Source organism: Melitaea cinxia, chromosome 15 (genome assembly GCF_905220565.1).
Source record: "Melitaea cinxia chromosome 15, ilMelCinx1.1, whole genome shotgun sequence".
Taxonomy (NCBI): Eukaryota; Metazoa; Arthropoda; class Insecta; order Lepidoptera; family Nymphalidae; genus Melitaea; species Melitaea cinxia.
Window position 1 is genome coordinate 3,404,375 of NC_059408.1, and position 22,506 is coordinate 3,426,880.

General features: G+C 32.4%; 2 protein-coding genes and 1 long non-coding RNA gene across 3 annotated transcripts in view; 2 read left to right on the top strand and 1 right to left on the bottom strand.

Moving 5' to 3' along the window:
* Positions 1-2,663: 2,663 nt before the first annotated feature.
* LOC123660137 lies at positions 2,664-3,317 on the bottom strand. Its single transcript, XR_006744138.1, has 2 exons — positions 2,919-3,317; positions 2,664-2,778 (listed from the first exon to the last, which is right to left on the bottom strand). It is a non-coding gene; the product is annotated as an uncharacterized LOC123660137 (long non-coding RNA).
* On the top strand, positions 3,148-13,168 carry LOC123660136 (fumarylacetoacetase). Its single transcript, XM_045595240.1, has 9 exons — positions 3,148-3,357; positions 7,850-7,957; positions 8,123-8,247; positions 10,120-10,260; positions 10,409-10,506; positions 10,950-11,105; positions 11,683-11,889; positions 12,292-12,440; positions 12,828-13,168. Exons 1-9 carry the CDS (start codon positions 3,274-3,276, stop codon positions 13,029-13,031), a joined length of 1,272 nt encoding a protein of 423 aa, XP_045451196.1. The 5' UTR covers positions 3,148-3,273; the 3' UTR covers positions 13,032-13,168.
* Positions 13,169-17,847: 4,679 nt separating this feature from the next.
* The window catches only part of LOC123660399 (zinc finger and BTB domain-containing protein 49-like), a 49,760-nt gene continuing 45,101 nt past the window's right edge, over positions 17,848-22,506 (top strand). Inside the window, exons 1-2 of the mRNA XM_045595489.1 lie at positions 17,848-18,210; positions 18,732-19,056. Of these exons, the coding sequence (XP_045451445.1) occupies positions 18,017-18,210; positions 18,732-19,056 (519 nt within the window). The 5' untranslated portion in view covers positions 17,848-18,016. The remainder of the gene's footprint in view (positions 18,211-18,731; positions 19,057-22,506) is intronic.

Genomic DNA, 22,506 nt, shown 5'->3' on the forward strand with positions numbered 1-22,506 from the left:
AATATTTCATTTTCGGGGATTTTTTTTGTTACCTGTCCTAAGGTATTTCCTACGTAGGTACATACAGCGTACGTATTTCGTACAGCGTTAGCTGTAGGTGATGTAAAATCGACGATCGACAAAGACGTTCATCTTCTTAAATCATGAGTGCTGTAGGTCAACAGATCTAATAAACCCAGCTCTTAGAATTTCTAGACCACCTTTAAGCTCCTGATTAGTTCTTTCTTTAATGATAATCACCATAGATAGATACTAGGACCATCCACTTATCGTGCCCTTTGCAGCATGGGATCATCTTTTTATCAGATAATCAGATGAGCAGCCTGCAAGGTCTTAACTAAATAAGAAACAGTTTACAATGGCACACAAAATGGTTGTTCCCTACAAAAATTGAAGGTGCGGCCTCTAGGTTAAAAAGCAGACTCTAGAAACCACTTAACTACAGCTGCGTGGGATAAAGACAGTAGTCCTATACAGTCAGTTAAGAGTATCTGCTCATTTTTTTTAATAGAAGAATGTTTATAACATAAAACATCATTATTTTTTACTAACAACTAAAACAATACTCTACTATTCCTGCACGACCGAGTACATTATTTTTACATATATTTTATTATTAAGAGCTGGATTCTAGTCCTTCGCTCAATTAAGACAGTTATGATTTTCAAGTGTTGTCATGGCTGTCATATTATTTTACCATTACCATACTCGAATTATTATTGTTTTCATGAAATAATTGGGCTTAGTAAATAAATAAATAACGCGTTATTCTTTGTAATAAAACAAGGTTTCGGATTAATACCATATAAATCGTTTAACGTGATGCAATATAATACATGTAAAGTGTATTATTTATTTAAAGGCAAAAAGTTCATGTATGTTACTGAGAGAAGATTTATTACCATGTGGCAACATTCAACGGAACTATCGCTAGGTACGTCATATTCCAATGACATGTCAAATCATTTTTACAATAGTCAAATGTTTTTTTCATTAAAAATGATATTTTTCCTAGACTTACACAGATCTTAAAAATATATTGAAAAAACGTAAGAAATTATTTTATTTACATTTGTCATTAAGACATTTATAGACGCTTAGGAATTCTATCAACAACTTTTTCGCCATTGTTCTTTCGATTTGATAGAACAATCACTATTTTGCTATACCAAATGACAATTGAAATAGATCATTGATTCCTAAAATGTATTAAATTTAATTAATTGATTTTTTTATGAAATGAAGTAAGTTTGTCTGTTTATGTACTTTTCACATACATAACTTTATTTGTAAAACACACTGTTCCTAACACACACAATATATACATATACATATAACGTCAGAGGCAGGCATTACAATCAAAGGCTTAAGTCTAATACAATATGTAAGTAATTAAAAAACATAATAAAAAATAGACGATAAAAGAAGATAGTAGCGCGGCAACAGTGTGTCTCACAAAAAGGTGGGACCTCAGCTATTCTCAGGACTAAAAGCCCCGACACTGATTTTCAGAACCACCATTCGTTTTCCCATTTTGGCGGCAATAGTAAAAAGGATAATTAAATAATAATGCGAAATTGAAGTTAAACAAATATTAATTATCAATAATTATACTAATATATAATAAATACACTAAAGAAAACAATAAATTATAATATGTGACATATTGAAGACAAAATATGACCTACATGACAATACACCTATTCATGAACACATACACACACACATACAATTATATAATACAATGACACATAATAGTAAATAGTAATAGGTCTTGTCATTTTTACGGGACAATTTCCAAAATATCATTAAATCTTTAAATAGTTAATGCAATTAGACAACGCGTAAATTAACAATAACTAACGTATATATTTTTTGAATTTGATCTACGTGTCTCAAGAAAATCGTGTTGGATATGTAGACAAAAAGTATCCACTGTCCTAGTAAGATGTATGAACATACGTTGTGCCTAATTTTATTCTTAATGTATTCTGTAGTTTTGGGTTGATTTACTTATAAACACATACATATAGATAGACAAAAACGAGAAATATATCTACTCTTTTGACTACCGTATCGATAATAAATACCCAAAAAATATATCTGATACGTAATATGGTTTTAAATATATGTCTGGAAAGAGAAATCAACTATCTTTTCCTTTGTACAATATTGGTACCTATATGTATAACGTCTAATGTTTTAACATTATGTATTTATATAGAAAACCATGCGAACATTTATCCACTTTGTCTAGAATAGAAATTGTGTAGCGTTAGTTATTGTTAGTCAAATACAAAGCGAGTGACATATAATACTCTTTACTTCTAGTCTAGCTAGCCGTGTTAGGTTTTTAGAGTGGAACGTAATAAGAACAAAGAGACTACCTGGATGCGTAAAGTAGTGTTAATTTCGTATTTGAAAACCTAGAAAAAACGTTTGTATCACGAAGTGTTGTCAGTACAACGACAATTGATCAACACCAAATCCTCTCGGGCCTGTCCTCTTTCATGGAGTATGAAAAGTTGAAATATATGTATTGTTGTATGTTTGTCCTGTTCAGGAAATATTTAACTATAACACGATTTAGGGCTGTTGGTTAGGGTGTTAGGGTTGACAACGCTTTGTATATTTATAAGGGTTTCAGAATTAAAATGCTCGTACCCATAGAATCAATTAACATATAGTTTCCAGGCGTTAGTGGACGTTGGCAAAACATTTTACCAAAAGCAACAAAGTTGAGTTGATTTTATATAAGCAGCATGTAGAGTATGTAAACTGAAAAAAAAAAAAAAAAACGATCTTATTGGTTATTTAATTACTGCTAATAAAAAAACAAAAAAAAAAAACAATTCTCATCAGAGTTCGTTACGCATTTGATTAAATTTTGTAAAATAAAACTAAGAAAATATATGTACCATTCGTAATGCTTCAAGGTGGTATAACGTTGATAATGCAAGTTATTATTTTGTAGTCCATTAAATTTAACTCCAGTATAATTTTGTTCATAGTAAATAAACTAGGTTTATCTCCACTCTCACTCTTGACATACGATGATAATACGTTAGATATTAACTAAAATACAGTTGATATTAAGCAAATACGTTAACTGCGAAGTGTGACCTTGACTTAATAAAGAATCCAGTCTGTGTTTGCCGGCCGGAGACCAAACTTGTTTTTCCGCCTTATTTCCATAGCGAACGTAAAATAGAATTTCAAAACAAGAAGACACTTTTACTGTGAAACTCATAGAAAACAAACGTGTCAGTAATAATGAAATCTTTTATAGAATATTCTGCAAACACAGATTTTCCCATAGAAAATTTGCCCTATGGTGTGTTTACCTCGCCCAAAAACGTGAGTGTCTGAAGTTTATGTTATCTGTTTTGTTATTCATTTTTTATGCCGTAGTTGTTTTTTAGTTTAGTTTTTCTTTTTGCGACTTTGCTTATTCTTACAATGTAGTGTAACTGGTTACAAGTCTAAAGATTACTCGGTGTTGTTTATTGTCTTTTGATAAGGCAGATTGACACGCGCATAGTTAAATCAAAGTAGATTAAATTTTTAAAAAATGAATTTGCTATCTAATCTAATCTTTATACCAGAAGAATTCGTTTATATAAAACTTTAAGCAGATTAGTCTCGCCATGTGCATTTTAACTATGACTAGTATACTGTAGTTCTGTTTTATTTTGTTAGTATTCGTACATTAATAAATATGTATTAATTATAATTAAAAGAATAGGGTAGAATAGGGAGTCTAACAATTTAACTTAACGCCTTAATTAAAATTCGAAATTAAGGTTATAAAGTATCACAATAATATAAAATGTAGTTCTTAATAATAATTAAAAGTTATAAAACATTGCCATAAATAGATTGGTACAGTGTATAAGTTCTGAAACTTAATAAGTTTTAGTTAATAAGATAAAATTTAAAAAAAAAATATAATAAAAACAACGTTTTTTTCTAAAGATTTACGATACTCGTAATTAGTTAGAAGCGTAAAATTTTACTGTCTACTATCTTGATATTATGCGAAAGTTATCGTCATTACAATAAAAATAATACTAGCAATGTACAAAAGAAAAGTTTATTTATCGGTATTTCAGTTTATGTTTTGATGCTTTTTTTGTGATACCATACTATAAGTTTTTGAATGCCCAGTAATAAAATAATAATAAAATAATGACGCCCGTTGGCGCAACGGTTACAGCCATGGATTGTACCTGTTGCGCTGGCGGTTGCGGGTTCGATCCCTGCACATGACAAACATTTGTATTGGCCATAAAGATGTATGCCGTGGTCTGGGTGTTTGTGCAGTCCTTGTGGGTCTCCCCACCGTGCCTCGGAAAGCACGTTAAGCCGTCGGTCCCGGTTGTTATCATGTACACCTGATAGCGATCGTTACTCATAATAGGAATATATCCGCCATCCCGCATTTGAGCAGCTTGGTGAATTAAGCTCTGATCCTTCTCCTACATGGAAAAAGAGGCCTTTGCCCAGTAGTGGGATATTACAGGCTGAAGCGTACCGAAAACCTTACAAGATTGCCCAGCTTATCTGAGTTTGCCTAGCAGGGTACTTTTCACAAATATTAAAAAAACTGCCAATTTTTTTTTTGCTGTGCTTAATTTTTAAACTGTGGAAGAAAATTGAATATGTCTCCTGCAAAACTAAGTTACTGATTTTTCCTTACTCACTTCAGTTGGCTACTAAACTGTGTTGAAGTTGGTGGCTGCCTTGAATAACCTTTGGTAGAATGACATAATTATCAAAAACTTAACCAGTAAGTTTCGCTTCCGCCAAACCTGTTTACAAAGCTATAAATAAATTTTACCCAATTAAGTACAACCGATTAAAGAAAGATAATAAATAGAAATCGAATTTATATTAACTTTCATGTTTTAGACTCATTTATTCGACCTCAGCACTTTTGTATTTTTAATTATTTATCCAAACTGATAAACATTAGTATTATCCGAATGTAGATTAATTTTATTCGAGTAAGCTAGATGAGATCGTACATTTGTAATACGATAAAACTAATTATTATCATAAATCTTAACAATAATGAAAACTAGAACCGTGTGGTGCCCGGCAGACTAGAATAGGGCCGCCTCCTCTGTCTAGGATGTCGTAAAAGGTGACTTAAGGCAACCAAAGCTGCATAAAGCCTGCGCAGCCTCCTCGGAGAGCGTGAGTGCCTCTCCGAGTGACTATTATAGCACTCAAATAACCACAAGGATAGAGGATCAAAAATAAATAAATGGAAAGTGTTAGATTATTATTACTATTCATTTCATTTTCTCAGTCAGTTAGTCAGTTCATCCTATTGCAGTCCACTGCTGGACATAGGCTTCCCCAAGCTCGCGCCAGACATGCAGATTTTCCTCAATCCTCATCCAGCCTACGCCGACAATCTTAGTCGGGAATAGTTGGGCTGCCGGTAATTGAGGGCTGAAACTTCTGCCGCGAATTTATTTGGGTTTTGCCCATAGTAACCCCACGCTGGCCACGCTGGGTTGGTGACCGCAGGGCTGGGTTTATCTTTTTCATATTCTCATTATTGGCTTTTTTCGATACACGTAAATATCGTTACTTTAATTTTAATCATATTTTCCGAATTTAAGCTAAAGTTTCCGACATCGCAAAGTAGTGGAACGATTCCTGTATGGACCAAGGTATACGAGCATAGATATAAGGTAATCCCACATACGACTTTACCGTTGCCACTAAATAATTTTGTAGTTTCTACGAGAATTAAAATCTATTTGTGTCAATAGCCAACGTAATAAAATATTAAAGGGTATGTGTGGCGATGTCTTTCTTATAAGACATGATCGAAATTGAATTTTGACAAGTTTTATATGAATTTTAATTAAATATCTGTTGCCCGCAACTTCGCTTGCGTAAAGATGGATTATATTTACAAAGCGAGTTACTATTAAAGTAGTACCTTTATCACATTATATTACAATAATTTAGAACCTTTTTGTATACCACAATTATCCACTTTTGTGTGATAGAATTATCAGAGTGCTTGCAGCGCAAAGCTTTCTTACTAACTACTAGCCTAACAGTTGTGCGAAATACAGTCTCCCCCTTGTGTCTACTTCAGCCATTTTAAGTTATTTCTGTAATTTATACGAATCCCTTATTTTACCAACCAGAATTTACGTTAAAGCAGAATATTATTTCATTTAAAATAAAATTTCTCGCTTCTAACTTCAGTCGATATAACAGACATTTTTTTAAAGATATACGCAAAAAATTCGATTAAGACTGGAATATAATTATTTATGACAATGTTACTCTACTTCCATAAGTAACCTGTTTACGAATAGGGGTACTAATTAACCGCCTTTAAGGGTAGGGTACCGCAAATGTAAAAATACGTCATTCACTCATTTTAATGAATAGCCTTAAAACAAAGTTTCGTACCCTTAACATCAAAAATGACGAAATATCCAAACAAATTTAAATCTTTTGTTTAATTTCTTTAAGGGTAGAATGTTCACAAACGCTGAAATACGTGTTTACTACTTTTTTTTTTTAAATTTTAATTTTTATATTGCAAACCAGCAACCCGCCCTGGCTTCGGACGGTAGCAAAAATTATCAGTGTTCCTCTACTATATTATGAATGTAAAACCGACTCAAAATAAGTTGCGTAGTTTTAAAGATCTAAGCGGTTATTAACACTGGCAGTAACCACCAGCTATTGCGGACACTCCGAAAAAGCGGGCGCGCTTGAAATCTACTCTCCGACCTACGCTGCCGCAAACACTACTATGTGGCTCCGAACAGTTCCAACTGGAACTTCAAAACCTATTCGATTATTATTCCAACTTAAAAACGGGAAGGCCCGGCCGGGAGGAACGACGGGGTTAGGACTGAGCTCCTTAAAACCGCAGGGCGAGCTAGGTTAAAAGCCTTGGTGAGAATCTTTAACGCCATTATCCACTGAGATACCACGCTAGAGGTGGTGTCCAAGAATATGGTGGTGCCGTTCTTTAAGAGAGGCGATAAATCGCTGTTAAAAAATTACAGACCGATCACAATTTTGAGCCACGTCTAAGCTATTTTTGAGGGCCGTTACGAATTGTCTCGAAAAAAGATTCGACGAATCCCAAATACCAGAGCAGCCTGGGATTCAAAATGGTTACAGCACCGTAGACCACATTCATACTGTTCGGCAAATGATACAAAAGACAGAAGAATATAATCAGGCGCCTGTGTATGGGATTTGTGGACTACAAGAAAGCCTTCGACTCTGTCGAGACCTGGACTTTCCTGGACTCTCTGCAAAGATGTCATATCGACTGGCGATATATCGAGGTACTGAGATATATGTCATTGCGGAGACGTTGGATAAGCTAGGCCAAATGCTGGCCGACCTAAACGAGTCCTTCCGACGAGTCGGTCTCGGTATGAATTTGGACAACACTAAAATTATTTTTAACAACCAAGTTATACCGAGACCGGTGTCGGTCGACAGTCTCCTTCTCAAAGTTGTTCAGGATTATGTCAGCATTGGCCAACGATTTAACTAGGACGAAACAACTTCGAGAAGGAAGCTGATACGAGGATTCGGTTGGGCTTTTTTCGAGCGGCTTCGTCGAACCTTCACTTCGAAGATACCGCAATGCTTGAAGACAGAAGTCTTCGAGCAATGCGTCCTGCCTGTTTTAACATGCGGTGCTAAGACGTGGATACTGATGAGGGGACTAGTCCACTAGTCTAAAGTCGTTTAACGTGCAATGGAACGGGCTATGCTTGGGATTTCTCGGAATGATAGCATCAGAAATGAAACTACATTGTTTCAAACACATTTAAAATATTTTCAGACCCAAAAGCACATTGGAGTGGCAATCGGAGAATGGATTCTGGATCTGAATACAATCTCGCATCTTTTTGCTGGACCCTTGTTGAAAGACAAACAACATGTTTTCAAGGTGAGTTACATATGAATGGTTCATTTACATTTTGTTATTTTCATGATTCATTATTCTGCTCTTCTTATCTATTGCAAATAGTTGTGAAATAGCACAGATAAACAAGTTTTATTATATATAAATTATTCATTATATATTTATAAAAAATTTCAATTCTATTTACAGGAAGAGAAGTTAAACTCGTTTATGAGTTTGACGAAACCGCACTGGATTGAAGCGAGAAACACGATTCAGAAACTTCTCGACGTCAATAATACTAAACTGAAAAATGACAACGAGCTACGACAAAAGTAATTTGTTCAATGAAATAATATGCCTAAACGAAAATGTTTTTGAGTATTTATACTTTAAAAAATATACTACAATGCGGTAATTTTACATCTGCTAAAATCGTTAAAGAAACTCAAAATAACTTTATTCGAATATGCTTCAAATGCACATTCGAATCGTCATTTTATAAAGCATGTGTGTCAATAACATAGGTATATTTTCCCCTGTAGAATTTTGGAGTTTTATTCATATATTTCCAACTAAGGATAATTGTTTGCAAGAAACAAGCCAAAATAAAGTCAAATATTTTATTATGTTTGAAACAAAAAATAATCAAGTTTCATGAGATCATCAAGTTAATAATAAACTAAAACAAATTAGGTTATCGTTAATTAGTAATGAAAATGGTAAAAATAATTAACTTGAGTTTTTGCTGTCATCATCATCAGACCACTATGACGTAGCGGCGTCTAGTATGTAGTCATTGTAATGTACCTATTGTATCCTAAATACCAAAGAACTGATGCTACATGTGGACAACAGCCTACCACTCGTGCACCTACTTTACACTGACAGTACCACCCACAAATCGGCGGAGAAGAAGTACTTACTTATTACATTGAATCCATGCGTTATATATTTTTGAAGATGAATGTCGCGATTATAATTGAACAGCGGCCTATTAGAGCAAAAAATGACGCGTGACGAATGACGATCGGCAGTTGTCATACGAGCGCACTGGACCAACCCTTTTTTTATTTATATATGTTATTGTTTACATTATGTTAATTCATATATGTAAAGGAAAAAGTGTTGGGAGATTGCGCTGATTTATAAAAAAAAAAGTTAAAGCTACAAAAACGATCAATTTTTAGAAAATTCCCAAAAGTGAGAGAAAACAAAAATATTTATCAAAGCCAGATATATTATGCAAAACACACAGAGTCGGTAGTCTAGTATTGAAAAAATGTAGCAGTAAGGTTCTGTGCAATTATTTCATTTTTCGTGATTTATAGGGGAAATTATCTAAGTCATTAACACCCATCCTTTTATTTTTAAGTGATAATTACTTTTCAAAATGAAGCTACTACCGATTCGGGATGTAGATTCTGCAGAGAAGTATCGACAAGAAAGTCCTCAGTTATCTACCTACTCTTTATAAAAATATTATATAATATATAATCTTGCATAAAATAGAGCATCCATGAATCTATATTATCGATTTAATTCTGCACCGAATATTAAGCTTTATCTATTAGATTTTTTATGAACACTTTAAATACATTTTAACCGACTTCAAAAAAGGAGTAGGTTAATCAGTTCGACCGTATATATGTATCAGTCAGTCAGTTCAGCCTATTGCAGTCCACTGCTGGACATAGGCCTCCCCAAGTTCGCGCCAGACATCCCGGTTTTCCGCAATCCTCATCCAGCCCACACCGGCAATCTTACGTAGGTCGTCGGTCTAACGGGCCGGAGGCCGTCCCACACTGCGTTTGCCAAGACGCGGTCTCCAGTCCAGGACCCGTCTGCTCCAAAGGCCATCGGTCCTGTGACACAGATATAATATCTATATATATATAATGTATGTTCGGGGATAACTTCGTCGTTTATGAATTCATTTTGATAATTCTCTTTTTGTTGGAAAGGAAATATCCCAAGTATGGTACTATGATAAGGAAACCAGGATCTGATGAAGGAATCCCAGAGAAATTGAGGGAAACCCTCGAAAATTGTAGTGACGACTAGTGCTTCTGTTATTTTTTTTTTCCTCTGCTTACGTGGTATTCGTTTAACACAATTATATATTCGTAGACCTTACAGTTAATAAGAAAGTCAAGAAATAACAGATATGATTTTTGGAAATATAAATTCATTTGTTTCATTTCAAGGGCGTTTGTCAAGCAGAGCGAAGCAACGATGCATGTTCCAGCGGAAGTCGGCGACTATACTGACTTTTACTCATCAATCCACCATGCTACTAACGTAGGCATTATGTTCAGGAACAAGGAGAATGCATTGATGCCTAATTGGTAATATGAATAACGAAGTAATCATAATGATCATATTAGGCGTAATACACATCAGAATAGTATTATTTTAAATTTACTGCGGATTTTTTTCTTATACTATTAGTACTAACGTGAAATTACGACTGAAAATCTAATATAACAATTTCAGGAAATATTTGCCAGTCGGTTACCACGGCCGATGCAGTTCCATTGTTATATCAGGAACGCCAATTACAAGACCCATGGGGCAGACTTTGCCTGTAGAAGGTAATACTCCGTTTAACAATGGCCATTGTGGACACTATTTTCTGTTCTGTAAATAGTTCTTACTACTTGCTAAAAGTCTCCATTGAAGATTTTGAGTAATATCCTCCACACCAAGTATTCTGAAACTATTTTGTACAAGGAACCACTTTTTGAAAATGGACCTTACATACATGATACCTTAGACCATCCTAGCCAAATTTCTTTAAAATCATATCTTTTTGTTAGAAAATACCAACTTAAAAAATTTGCTGTTTTTGTTTATACCGAAAATTAGATTTCGATCTCTTGAAGTCCATTTTGATAATCTCTGCTCTACACCGATTTACTACTTACTTATATTAGTGAATAATTAATCTATTTGCCTTGGCCCTTAAGAACTCTTATTGGCAGTTATTTCTTCATATTTATTTGCCAAATCTGGTATTTCCTTACTATGTTTCCAGGAGCGGATCCTCACTTTGGGCCATGTCGTCTGATGGACTTCGAACTTGAAATGGCTTTCTTTGTTGGAGGACCTCCAACTGCACTCGGAGAAAGGATTACAGCTAAACAAGCTGAAGATCGCATTTTCGGATTCGTTCTTATGAATGATTGGAGTGGTTAGTGCAAATTATAAAAAACTTTATAGTCTATTTGACAACCGGAACAATTGGACTTAAAATTTTGATTTATAGTAATGAACTGTCAATAACCGAAAATATCTAACCTCACTCTGCTGTGCGGTTACGGCAGTAAATAATATAGCCACCCCCTCTCTTCCCGTGGCTGTCGTAAGAGGCGACTAAGGGATAACGCAGTTCCATTACCACCTTGGAACTTAAAAAGCCAACCGATGGCGAGATAATCATTCAACTGCTGGCTTGGAATACACAGGCCGAAGACGGGCAGCAGCGTTTTCATGGGCAGTCGCCATAATGTTTGGTACGAACTTAGGGAGGCCTATGTCCAGCAGTGGACTGCGATAGGCTGAAGTGAGTGAGTTATCCTACCTCACAGGACGTAATGATATCTACACATCGCTTTATAAGTGTTCTATGTTGCTAAAAACAAAAAAGAAATTAAAAAAAAATATATTTTCATCAGTTTTATCATTTAACCATTAATTCAACTATTGTTTAACAACTAATCAACACCAAAATGAACAGAAATGGTTAATTATTTCAAATTCTCTTTCAGCCCGTGATATCCAAAAGTGGGAGTATGTACCACTTGGACCATTTACGTCCAAAAATTTGGGAACATCTCTTTCCCCATGGGTTGTTACTGTAGAAGCACTCCGCCCTTACATTGTGAACAACTACCCTCAAGATCCAGTACCATTCCCCTATTTACACCATGATGATAAATTCAACTTTGATATTAAGCTGGAGGTTGATTTAAAGTGTATGTATATGTATACTTTTTTTAAACATATTTTATACATAGATGTTTATAATCATATTAATTTGCATTTATTACTATGGACCTTGAATGCATATTCAATCACTACAAACTATTTCCAATTTTTCAACAATAAGGAAATCTTCAGTAATCAAAATTGAAAATGTGATAACTTTTCTTATGGTTAATCAAACATTACATCACATCTACAGGTTTATTGCGGATAACTTTAGACATTTCAGATACATTTTTCTTACTTTTTGGTAAAATGTCTAGCTTATTATTACCATATTTGTATATATTACATGTTATGTGTTTATCTCCTTGACAATTTCTGTTTTCAACAAAATTAAGTGAATCTTAAGTACAGCTAGAATATTAAACTGGAATCACTTTTTGTTTTAGCTGAGAAATCATCAGTGATAACTACTATATCCCGATCAAACTACCGCTTCTTGTATTGGACAGCCAAGCAGCAGTTGGCACAGCAAACTGTGACTGGCTGCAACTTGCGTCCTGGTGATTTGCTAGGATCTGGCACCATTAGTGGTGATGTAGGTTTTTAAAAAATTATAACCAAACATTTGTGTAATCACATTTTTCTTTCTTGAAGAATTTGTAAAATTTGATATTGTTGGAACTTAAGTGTTACTTCTATTTAATTAGATGTGCAGGTTAGATCCTTTATCATTTAGGTATCAGTCACAATTTAAAGATGAGCTGACCAATACATTCCATAAATTTACCTGTGCTTTTAAAAAGTGGCATTATTTTAAATTTTCACTACTTGCTTTTATATTTTATATGCTATACATTTTAAAGCTATTTTATTGATATATGACATACAAACAGTTGCATGGTCCTTCAATTTAATTTTTTTTTTTTTTTTTTACATAATCTAGGTTTTTCAACTAAATCAACACATTATTTGTATATTTCAGACATCAGATTCATATGGCAGCATGCTTGAACTGAGCTGGAAAGGTACAAAACCTATCCGCCTTCAAAATGGTGAAGAAAGAAAATTTTTACAGGACGGTGATACAGTCATACTCCGAGGCTACTGTGTCAATGACCATGGAGTCCGCATTGGTTTTGGAAAATGCGAGGGAAAACTTTTGCCAGCCCTGCCTTTTAAGGAATAAAAACCATGTTTTGATACCAAGAAATATTACACCATTGTGATTTAGTTTTTTGCCACTTTGTGTCACTGCCATGTGTGTTTTTAGAGCAAATTTTGTAATAGTTAGTCAACAATAAATGTGTATTTTTGTTTTTTTTACTTCTGTTTTATTGATACATACCTCGTCTTCAAGATTTTTTTGTTTCTTATGTGCAGTTACAAAGAAACAAGTAATTGTCTATACTATTCAAAGCCATTTTAAGAACTTATATTTTTGTTACAGAAAAACGATAAAATATTTTCGAACTTAATTTTTTTTACTAACAAATTTTATACCTCTATACTTGATACTTCAATAAATCAAAGATTACCTACTGTTTGTCGAAATGTTTACTCTTTAGATTACTTCCATAGTTTCACTGTACACTCCAAACCTGACCGTGCAGGTCTATTGAATTTAAATACCTAGATAAATATTTTTAAATGAGAAAACCATAATTATTTGAATAGTTTTATATGACTTAGTAATATTGTATTATTTACATTGCAACTATTTAAAAACTGGAAAAGTAAAATCAATATTCAAAAGGTAAATTTTTAAATTTTACAAAAAAAAGAAAACAGTGAACAAACAAAGAGTATATAATGGTGAACAATCAATATTTATATTTAAATTTTAAACAAAGACGTTTAAAGCTTTAAATTGTAAATTGTCTAGTTTCTTTTGCTAATGGTTATTCTCCAATGAAGCTTATATTATAATTTTTAATTTATAAGCTTCTTGTTATTCTCTGTGGTTATTCTCTTTGATCTTGACAATTGCAATGTTGTGTTGCAAGTGTCACGTAGAAATTTAACATAATACCATAGACCATAACACCAAGTCTTTATCCTAAGGGTCATAAACCCTTTTTTTCGTTTATATAATTCTATAGATTTCCAACAACAATTGAGTATTTTTATTTTAGCCTCTCTTTCTTTATTTAATTCTTAATCAGAAGTGTTCACATACTTTTATCATTACTACAAATACTTGTATTTATATATTTTAGTGTAATATGTTCTGTAATTTTTATTATAGTTAATATTGTTTATAATATGTGGATATATGTATACATAGGTGTATATTTGGTTTTTTTTTTAATTTTAATACTGTACACCCTTTCCGCTTGTTTAGATTATCTCCTCTACGCTGGTTGTCTGGAAGAGATCGTTATTTAGCGATAAGACCGTCTATTGTACATTTCTTTTGGTGTATTGTTTTATAAATTATAAACTTCTTTTTATGTGTATAATAAAGAGTAAATTATTATTATTACTAAATGATACCAAAAAATATACGAACTTGAAAATGTGTCAATAGGGCATTGTTAAAATACTTTGAGTAAAATATGAAGCGAGCTAATGCTAATACATTTGATCTAAAGAGCAACACGGTGTCTCCGTATAAATAAATGACAGTACTGACAATATTAAAGTGTTGCCCTGTTTAATTTTAAACATTAATTTTACATGAATGTTTAATATAAATACAGTTAAATATGTACAGTACGAATGCTTACGTATTTTTTCTAATTAATATGCGAGTTTATTTTCAAAAATTTAATTTCAAAAAATTATATTATCACAATTTCAATGACATGTATTTGTATTTATATATTCATATATGTTATATTTCTATTTACATAAAAAAAAAGTATTTAGCTATATCAGCCGGCTGTTACCTATAACAAAAGCTTTAAGTTGCTTATACCATAGAAACAGACGACCGAGTGTGTATTTTATAATATATTTATTTATTTATTATTATTAAATAATTATGTCTTTTGACATACTATAATTATATATTTTACATACCTGTTATGAAACAGCGAAGAATATCTCCGATGGCTCTGTTTATATATAATATATCTTAGAACTACATGATGTATAAATAAGCTAGTGTTGACCCTAAAATAAATAATATTTGGTTAAAATCAAAAGCTAACTGTTATTAATAATTTGTTTATTAGTTTATAATAACTTTTTATTGATTGATTCAGTTTCAGCCTGTCATATCCCACAGATCAACTCTTTCTTCACGTAAGAGACATACATCGTTAATAATATACATATGTATGTATATAAAATTACAATACGACGAATACGAGCAATCTTGGACCCAAGCGTCCCTACCTATCCGTTATGGTGGTTTAGGGATTCGCAAAATTTCCAGTGTCGCTTTACCAGCCTTTCTATCTTCTGTCCATAGTTCAGCAAATCTCATAAGTAAAATTTTAAGGGCATCCCCTTCAAACTTTGAGATTGCTGGTTTGGAAGAAGCTAGAAACGCTTTCTTAATTGCATGCCCAGGTCAAAATTTTCCAGTTTCTCCAAATTCACAGAGGAGCTGGGACGACATAAACTGCAAATTGACTTATGAAAATCTTTTAAGCTGTAGTACAGGCTCGGCGCGTGCTAGGCTTTTGGCCGTGGGTACGCATGAGGCTGGCTACTGGCTTCACGCGTACCCTTCGACAAATACAGGAACATTTCTTGAGCCTGACACGCTCCGAATCGCAACCTGTTTACGGCTTGGGGTTCCGGTCTACGCTCCTCATAAATGTCCCTGTGGCAGTGATGTCGATAAGCTAGGACATCACGGTCTGTCATGCCTAAAAAGTGCAGGCCGCTTCTCGAGACATGCCGCACTTAACGATATCATACGCCGGTCCCTTGCCACCGTCAACGTGCCAAGTCTACTTGAGCCGACTGGTATTGCAAGAGACGATGGCAAGAGACCGGACAGTATGAGTTTGATTCCATGGAAGATGGGCCGGGTGCTGGTATGGGATGCAACCTGTTCAGACACGCTGGCCCCTTCCCATCTACATGGAACCAACAACAGAGCTGGTGCGGCTTGTGAAGCGGCGGAAAAAACAAAAGCAGACAAATACAGGGGTCTAGGCTCCGAATATGATTTTGTCCCATTCGGTGTCGAGACCCTTGGTCCGTGGGGTCCTAGTGCTATAACCCTTTTTAAGGAAATATCTAAAAGGTTATTCGACGTCACAGGAGACCGAAGAGCTGGCAGCTACTTCGGACAAAGAATTAGTCTAGCTATTCAAAGGGGGAACGCTGCCAGTATCTTCGGAACCTTGCCTAAAGGGACTCCTTTTAATAATATTTTTTAATTATTATATTATGTATATATATACTTAAGGTTTTTTAGTTTAATGTTATTTATCTAATTATTTCAATTAATTTATTATATATAATAATTTAAAAATATTAATAATCTTATATAAATCGTTAAATTGATAAATTACAATAATGTACATTCCAAGTGTTACTTTGGCTATATCAATCGAAAGACTTCTTATTTTTCTTACATTGGTTATCTATACTTAAAATATATATGTGTAGCCATAATAATATAGAAATTTTATATATAGGTACACCATTATATTCTTATTTTCTTTCAATATCGGTATAAAAAATATAAAGGACGTTTTAAAAAAAAACAAATATTTTATATTTTTTTTACCCTAACTTGAAATTATAAGTCTAAATTATTTATCAACTATATATTTAATAACTATTACTACATTTATTTATATTCCATCAAATATTCAAGACAATAACTTTTTCTTAAAATATTGTTTACCAGTTTTACCGTATGTAAGTTATATAAAAATGTTTATGTAAAAAAACAGTAAGTAATATATTAGACATTAACAGATAAAAGTTATAGATCCAAGACGGTAATACAACTCTGGTCTCCGGTTACTGTAACGCGGTACAAGAAAAAAAGTAAATAGAACAAACCCACCTTAATATTAATATTGCTTGTGGTGTGGGTAATGGGTAGAAATATTATTCATGCAAACGCTCATGCGCCCTTCTCTTTCAAGTCCATGTTACAAATAATAATATTAGTATATGTATGTGTTTAACATACATACGTACAATGTAGATGTTTACAATCCCACCCCCGTCGCATTTAGTACGTAGGTACTCTGTAGGTACATATAGTATAGAAATGCATTCTGCGGCAGGTACTTGTAAACGAAAGGATGGAATCTAATAAAAAGAAGACTGTCTGAATCCGTCTATTATATCTATTGTCTATGTGTGCGTGAGGCTGTGTATGTTGTGAAAAGAGATTGAAGTACTTTTTACACACATACTTCCCACCCGACAATTTATTATTAGGAAGGGGCCAAGTTGGGTTGAAATATATACAAATAAAAATAATTAATTTTTTTATAAGCCATAAAAAAATATTGTGCAGCACGCACACAAGCCCAAGTTGCAGTAGACACATTGATTCAAAATTTACAATTTAATTAAAAGCACCTGTGCAACAAAATCAATGCAGGTGTTTCGTGAAAGAAGTCAAATAAATTCATCTACTATTTCTATATTAAATTATAAAATGACTAGCATAACTTAACTTTGAACCTTTTCACTTGGAATGTTTGAACGTTAGTGTACATTTATAAAGTTGTATATATTTAATTACGGTATAATAAAGCATGCGGGGGGCGAGGCGGCGCGCCGCGCTCTCATATTCCGTATATTGATTGTGTGCGAGGGGGCCGGGGCAAGGAGGGGGCCACGGCGTGCCCCACTCTGTTTTTTACGACACGGCTTTCTGTGTAACATAATAAGTATTTAAAAATTTTGTGAAATGTTTCGGTGTTATTTGTGAAAAATTGGGAAGTCGGAAAAGTGAATACGAGGTGAGAATTTTTAACAGCGATGGTTTAATTCAAAATTTCCGTTTTGCCGAATATAATATAAATAAAATTTTATAGCTCTAAATTCCGTCGGCGGCGCGTACCTACAGTATTACACTGTCATACCGCGTACGTATAGTGTTTTTTACGGGCATCGTTCTAAAAATAAGTTGTAATAATTATAATTTTATGTAGCGGTCGCAGCAGAGACGGTTTTCTGTCGATTTTTTTATTTTACTGACTAGAAGTGAGTGATTTGTGATTGATAGTGTTTGTGGCGGTGCAGATGCAGGGGCTCGTAAGCGACAAGACGTTCCACTTGAAGTGGAACAACCACCTGCAGAACCTGAGCCAGCTGTTCACGACCATCTACTCGTCGTCGGCGCTGGCCGACGTGACGCTCTCCTGCCGCGATGGGACCCTCAAGGCGCACAAGCTCGTGCTCTCAGCGTGTAGCCCGTACTTCGAGCAAATATTCAAGTGAGTCCGTTTATACTGCATTTATTCCTAAATAAATTGTGTAATATCAAAATGATTCATAGTTATATTTTGTTTATTTTATAACCAGCAAATGAAATTGATGTCAGACATAATTTACTCCACAGTTTACTCAAAACAATAAAACTAAAGAAATATGTATTACAATTAAGTTATATAAAAATGTAAATTCATAAAATTGTTTTATCATTAGATAAGAAAAAAATTAATGTTCACTAAATAATATCCAGATAATTTATTATTTATTCAATTTCTAAATGATTACTGATAAAGATGCTATTTAGTAAAATTATCATATATAAATTTATATTTGTTTGGGTGCTTACCATGTTTATTGTTTTGTTGAAATCCCTATATTTCGGCAATGTTTCAATCGGCACGATCACGGGGTGTCCCCGTAAGCACTCGAACAAATATAAATTTAAATATGAAAAGTTGTGGTGTTAGCGTAAAACAATATATTAGTAAAATTATATTTATGAAAAAAAAAAATCTATTACTAGGGACAACCCATGTCAGCACCCCATCGTGATACTAAAAGGGATACCATTCTCGGAGATAAATCTCTTGGTCGAGTTCATGTACAAAGGTTCAGTGGATGTACAAGAGCTGGACCTTCAATCATTAATGCACACAGCCTCAGAGCTAGAAATCAGAGGATTAGCATATGAGGCAAGAGATAATGCTGCACAGCTTTTAAATGTTAATTTGGAGTACCCTGCCTATGGACAAAACGCCACTTCAACACCTACCGCAGCTACATCAGCAACAGTTTCTACATCACAGACATATCCTCAAGCTCGCACAGATGTTGAAAGGCTGAAACAGGTGAGTTGAGCATTTTTACTAATTTCAATATGATCTTATGTTCAAATAGATAATTATAGTTATAAGCGAAGCAATATAAAATATAGTTGAAAATTGTAAAATAAAGTTACACTACACACTCAACTTACTTATTAGTTAACTCGTTTAATACTGACACAATATCTAGAGAATAATCAACAGGTCTGGCTTTAGAATTCAAAGCCTAAATATTGAGAATTAAATATTCTATATGATTAAAATAAGAAAACATATTTCTTGTATAAATATGTAATATTATTGATATTAACACCATTTTAATACTTAATTATAATTAGTATTTATTGTAAATGTACATAAATATCATAAACATAATTTTTTTTTTTTTGAAAGACTACTTATGTTAATGTTTACTTTTTGATATATTTGTGATGATTTGATAAAAATATTAAAAAAAAAATATTTAAATAAATGAATTTAAAATTTTACATTTTCTTTTTTTAAATGAGAATTTCTTTTTTAAAATTAGATGATGCATTTTGAATATAAAACATATTATGCATAATGCAAACAGTTACTTCCAAATAAAATGTAGGAGAATAACTTATTTTTCATACAAAAATGCTACTAGAATTTATTTTAAGAAATGATTTAAGTTAATACATTGAATATTATAGTTAGTGTGGTAGTACGTGTAAAATTGATGTAGCTAATTGCGAGTTGCTTTAGTTTACTTCATTTAAAACTGAGAAATATCTTTAAACAGACATTTTATATTTATCAACTGTATTGAATACTTATTTTTCAAAAAGGTTTTGTACAATTAAAACTTAAATATTTATATTTTTCTTTAAGCATGTAGGAAGATGATATTTAATCATTATATACAGTTATTTCTTATACACATTAAGTTATAATTTGTACGTCAGACATTTTTGTACTATACTGCAACCATTGTAACCGTACCACTGCTGGAATTAGTCTTCTCTTTAAAATAATAAGCATGAGACTTTCAAAATTTTCAAGTATCTCTTTAATTAAATACTGAAATTTTTTTATAAAACAAATTTCATGTTAAAATAATAATAATGGACCATTAAATACCTATAATAATTGTAAACAAAAAAGTTATTCAAAAAATATTGCTTAAATATTAATAAAGCCACTTTTGTCTTACATGGACCACTTTTTTATGAATAAGTAATTAGGTAAAAATAAAAAGATTTATAACGTTTCGAAGCCCTAAAATTAGTTCACAAACCGTTTTCGACCTTAATTATAATATGATTATTACATGATTATTACATTCTTACAATATGTAAGTACCTTGTACAGTAATTGGGTAAAATATAATTAATTTTGATTTTTATCTTTCTTAAAGCAAAGATCTCAATTAATTAAATGCATCATGTTTGACAAATTTGTAAATGAGATAACACTTTCAAAAAATGCATTAAGTAATACGATATTTTCGTGGGAATTGCAAACAAAAATATTCATTAAATATAAGTGTTGGTTTGTTTGAAGATGAAAATATAATTGGCCACTTAAATTTAAAAAAAAAAAAAAAAAAAAAAAAAATATATAGTAATATTACATACAGGACGTAAAGCATCATCCTTATAACTAAGCTTTGACCGTAAGAATTAAAAACTTTAATAACTGGGAATATAATGCATTTTATAGTTATCACACTTTTAATTGTCGTCTTCATGTACTCACTCGTCATATATACTTCAAAATCATTACATTCTCTCTGTTAGGGACATTATATCAGTTTAAACCGTTTTCTTAAATATAAATTTAGTAATAATAAAAATAGTACGATTTCATGCCGAAACTGCGTAAGTTTTTTATTTGTATTGAAAGAATATCTTTAAATACCTCGCAAACAATAGTATAGGTACTTTTATTGTTTCTAAAAATGTGAGTCCATTGTAAAAAATCACAGGTAAAATAAATTTTACGAAATTGAAAAAAAATATGCTTTTGTACGATGTGTCATCAAAGAATTTTGTAATATTATTATTAAACGTGTACAGTATAGTTCCATTAATTTTAGAGCGATATATTAACTTCATAAAACACGGTCTCCCATGATTGAGAGTTATAAATAGTGTCGACCTATATAAGATTAATTACATACGTTATACGAATGTTAATTATTTTTTGAGAAGATTAATAGACTAGAATATTTTTAACGCTTATTATGTATTAAATTCCTGCGTCAAACGGAGATTTTAATCTGGAAAATCAGTCTTAATAATGCGATACAAGCCGACGCAAAAGAAATCGCAGGCTTCTTCTTTATAAAATAATTCTTCGTACAACAAAGAAAAAATATAGGGCTGATTCTGTCAGATTTGTTTTTTTTTTTCGTTTATTTTGCCCTATTATGGAAGATTGAAAAAGCCGGTCCTAGGTCGTGTCGCGATGCACATAAGCATAATTATGCTATAGAAGTATAGACCATAGGGTCTACAATATCTCAACTCTCCGATCTCGAACCTCTTGAATTATTAGGTAGAATGTCTGGTAGAAACATAAGTTTTATTTATACTTTTATTCTTGGTAAACTATTCGATAAATTAAAACAATGTTTTAAAATTGTTTACTAATTTCATTAAATAATCCTGTTTTAAGCAACGTCTAAAGAAGTACTATTTGTCCCTTAACATACAATAATATTCAGAATTTTAACATGCATATTTTATATTATCAATATATATTTTACAATTATACACGTATATTAATACTATTTTGATTATTTATGTATAGATATTTGTACTTGTATGTGTATGTGTATGAATTAAGGAATCTATTATACACTATTTTTTTTTTATTCATCCTTAAGGATATTGTACACTTCCTATCCGTCACTACTATATCATGTCCTGTGCCCAAAGGTTATCTGGAAGAAATCGCTCTTCAGCGATAAGATCGCCTTTGTACATCTTTTTGTTGTAATTACTACTGTTTGTTTATATTTTGGTGTACAATAAAGTATATATTATTATTATTATTAATCGAATGTTAAATATTACTTATATTACTTATATATCGAATAATTGTGTTTGCTCGCTCCACATGACAAGAACCACCTTTCGATTAAAAAAAGATTTATCGAAATCGGTCCACCCATAAGTCATGAGGTCATACAACATAAATTGACGAATTATTAGCGATAACTCAAAAAGTACTTGTTAGATTTCAAATTTAAAGGAGATCACATGACACGCACCATCTTAATCTTTGAAATCGGTCTATCCAATTTAAAGTTCCGAGGTTAATATACATAAAATATACAGTTGAGTAGGGAACCTCCTCCTTTTTTTGAAATCGACTAAAAATAACACGTACAAACAATCGGAGTGTTTAAAAATAAAATGACGTGTTTTTATAACGATATAAATTTATTCTAATTAGCTTGAAAATATTTTCAATAGATTTTTTTCTTATTAACAACAATATATT

What these genes read in the sequence shown, in the direction of transcription:
- LOC123660136 (XM_045595240.1), top strand. Translation starts at nt 3,274, where the DNA reads ATGAAATCTTTTATAGAATATTCTGCAAACACAGATTTTCCCATAGAA. An exon ending in GACAACGAGCTACGACAAAA is followed by an intron (nt 8,248 to 10,119) that starts GTAATTTGTTCA and finishes TTTCATTTCAAG; the next exon opens with GGCGTTTGTCAAGCAGAGCG. An exon ending in AATGCATTGATGCCTAATTG is followed by an intron (nt 10,261 to 10,408) that starts GTAATATGAATA and finishes TAACAATTTCAG; the next exon opens with GAAATATTTGCCAGTCGGTT.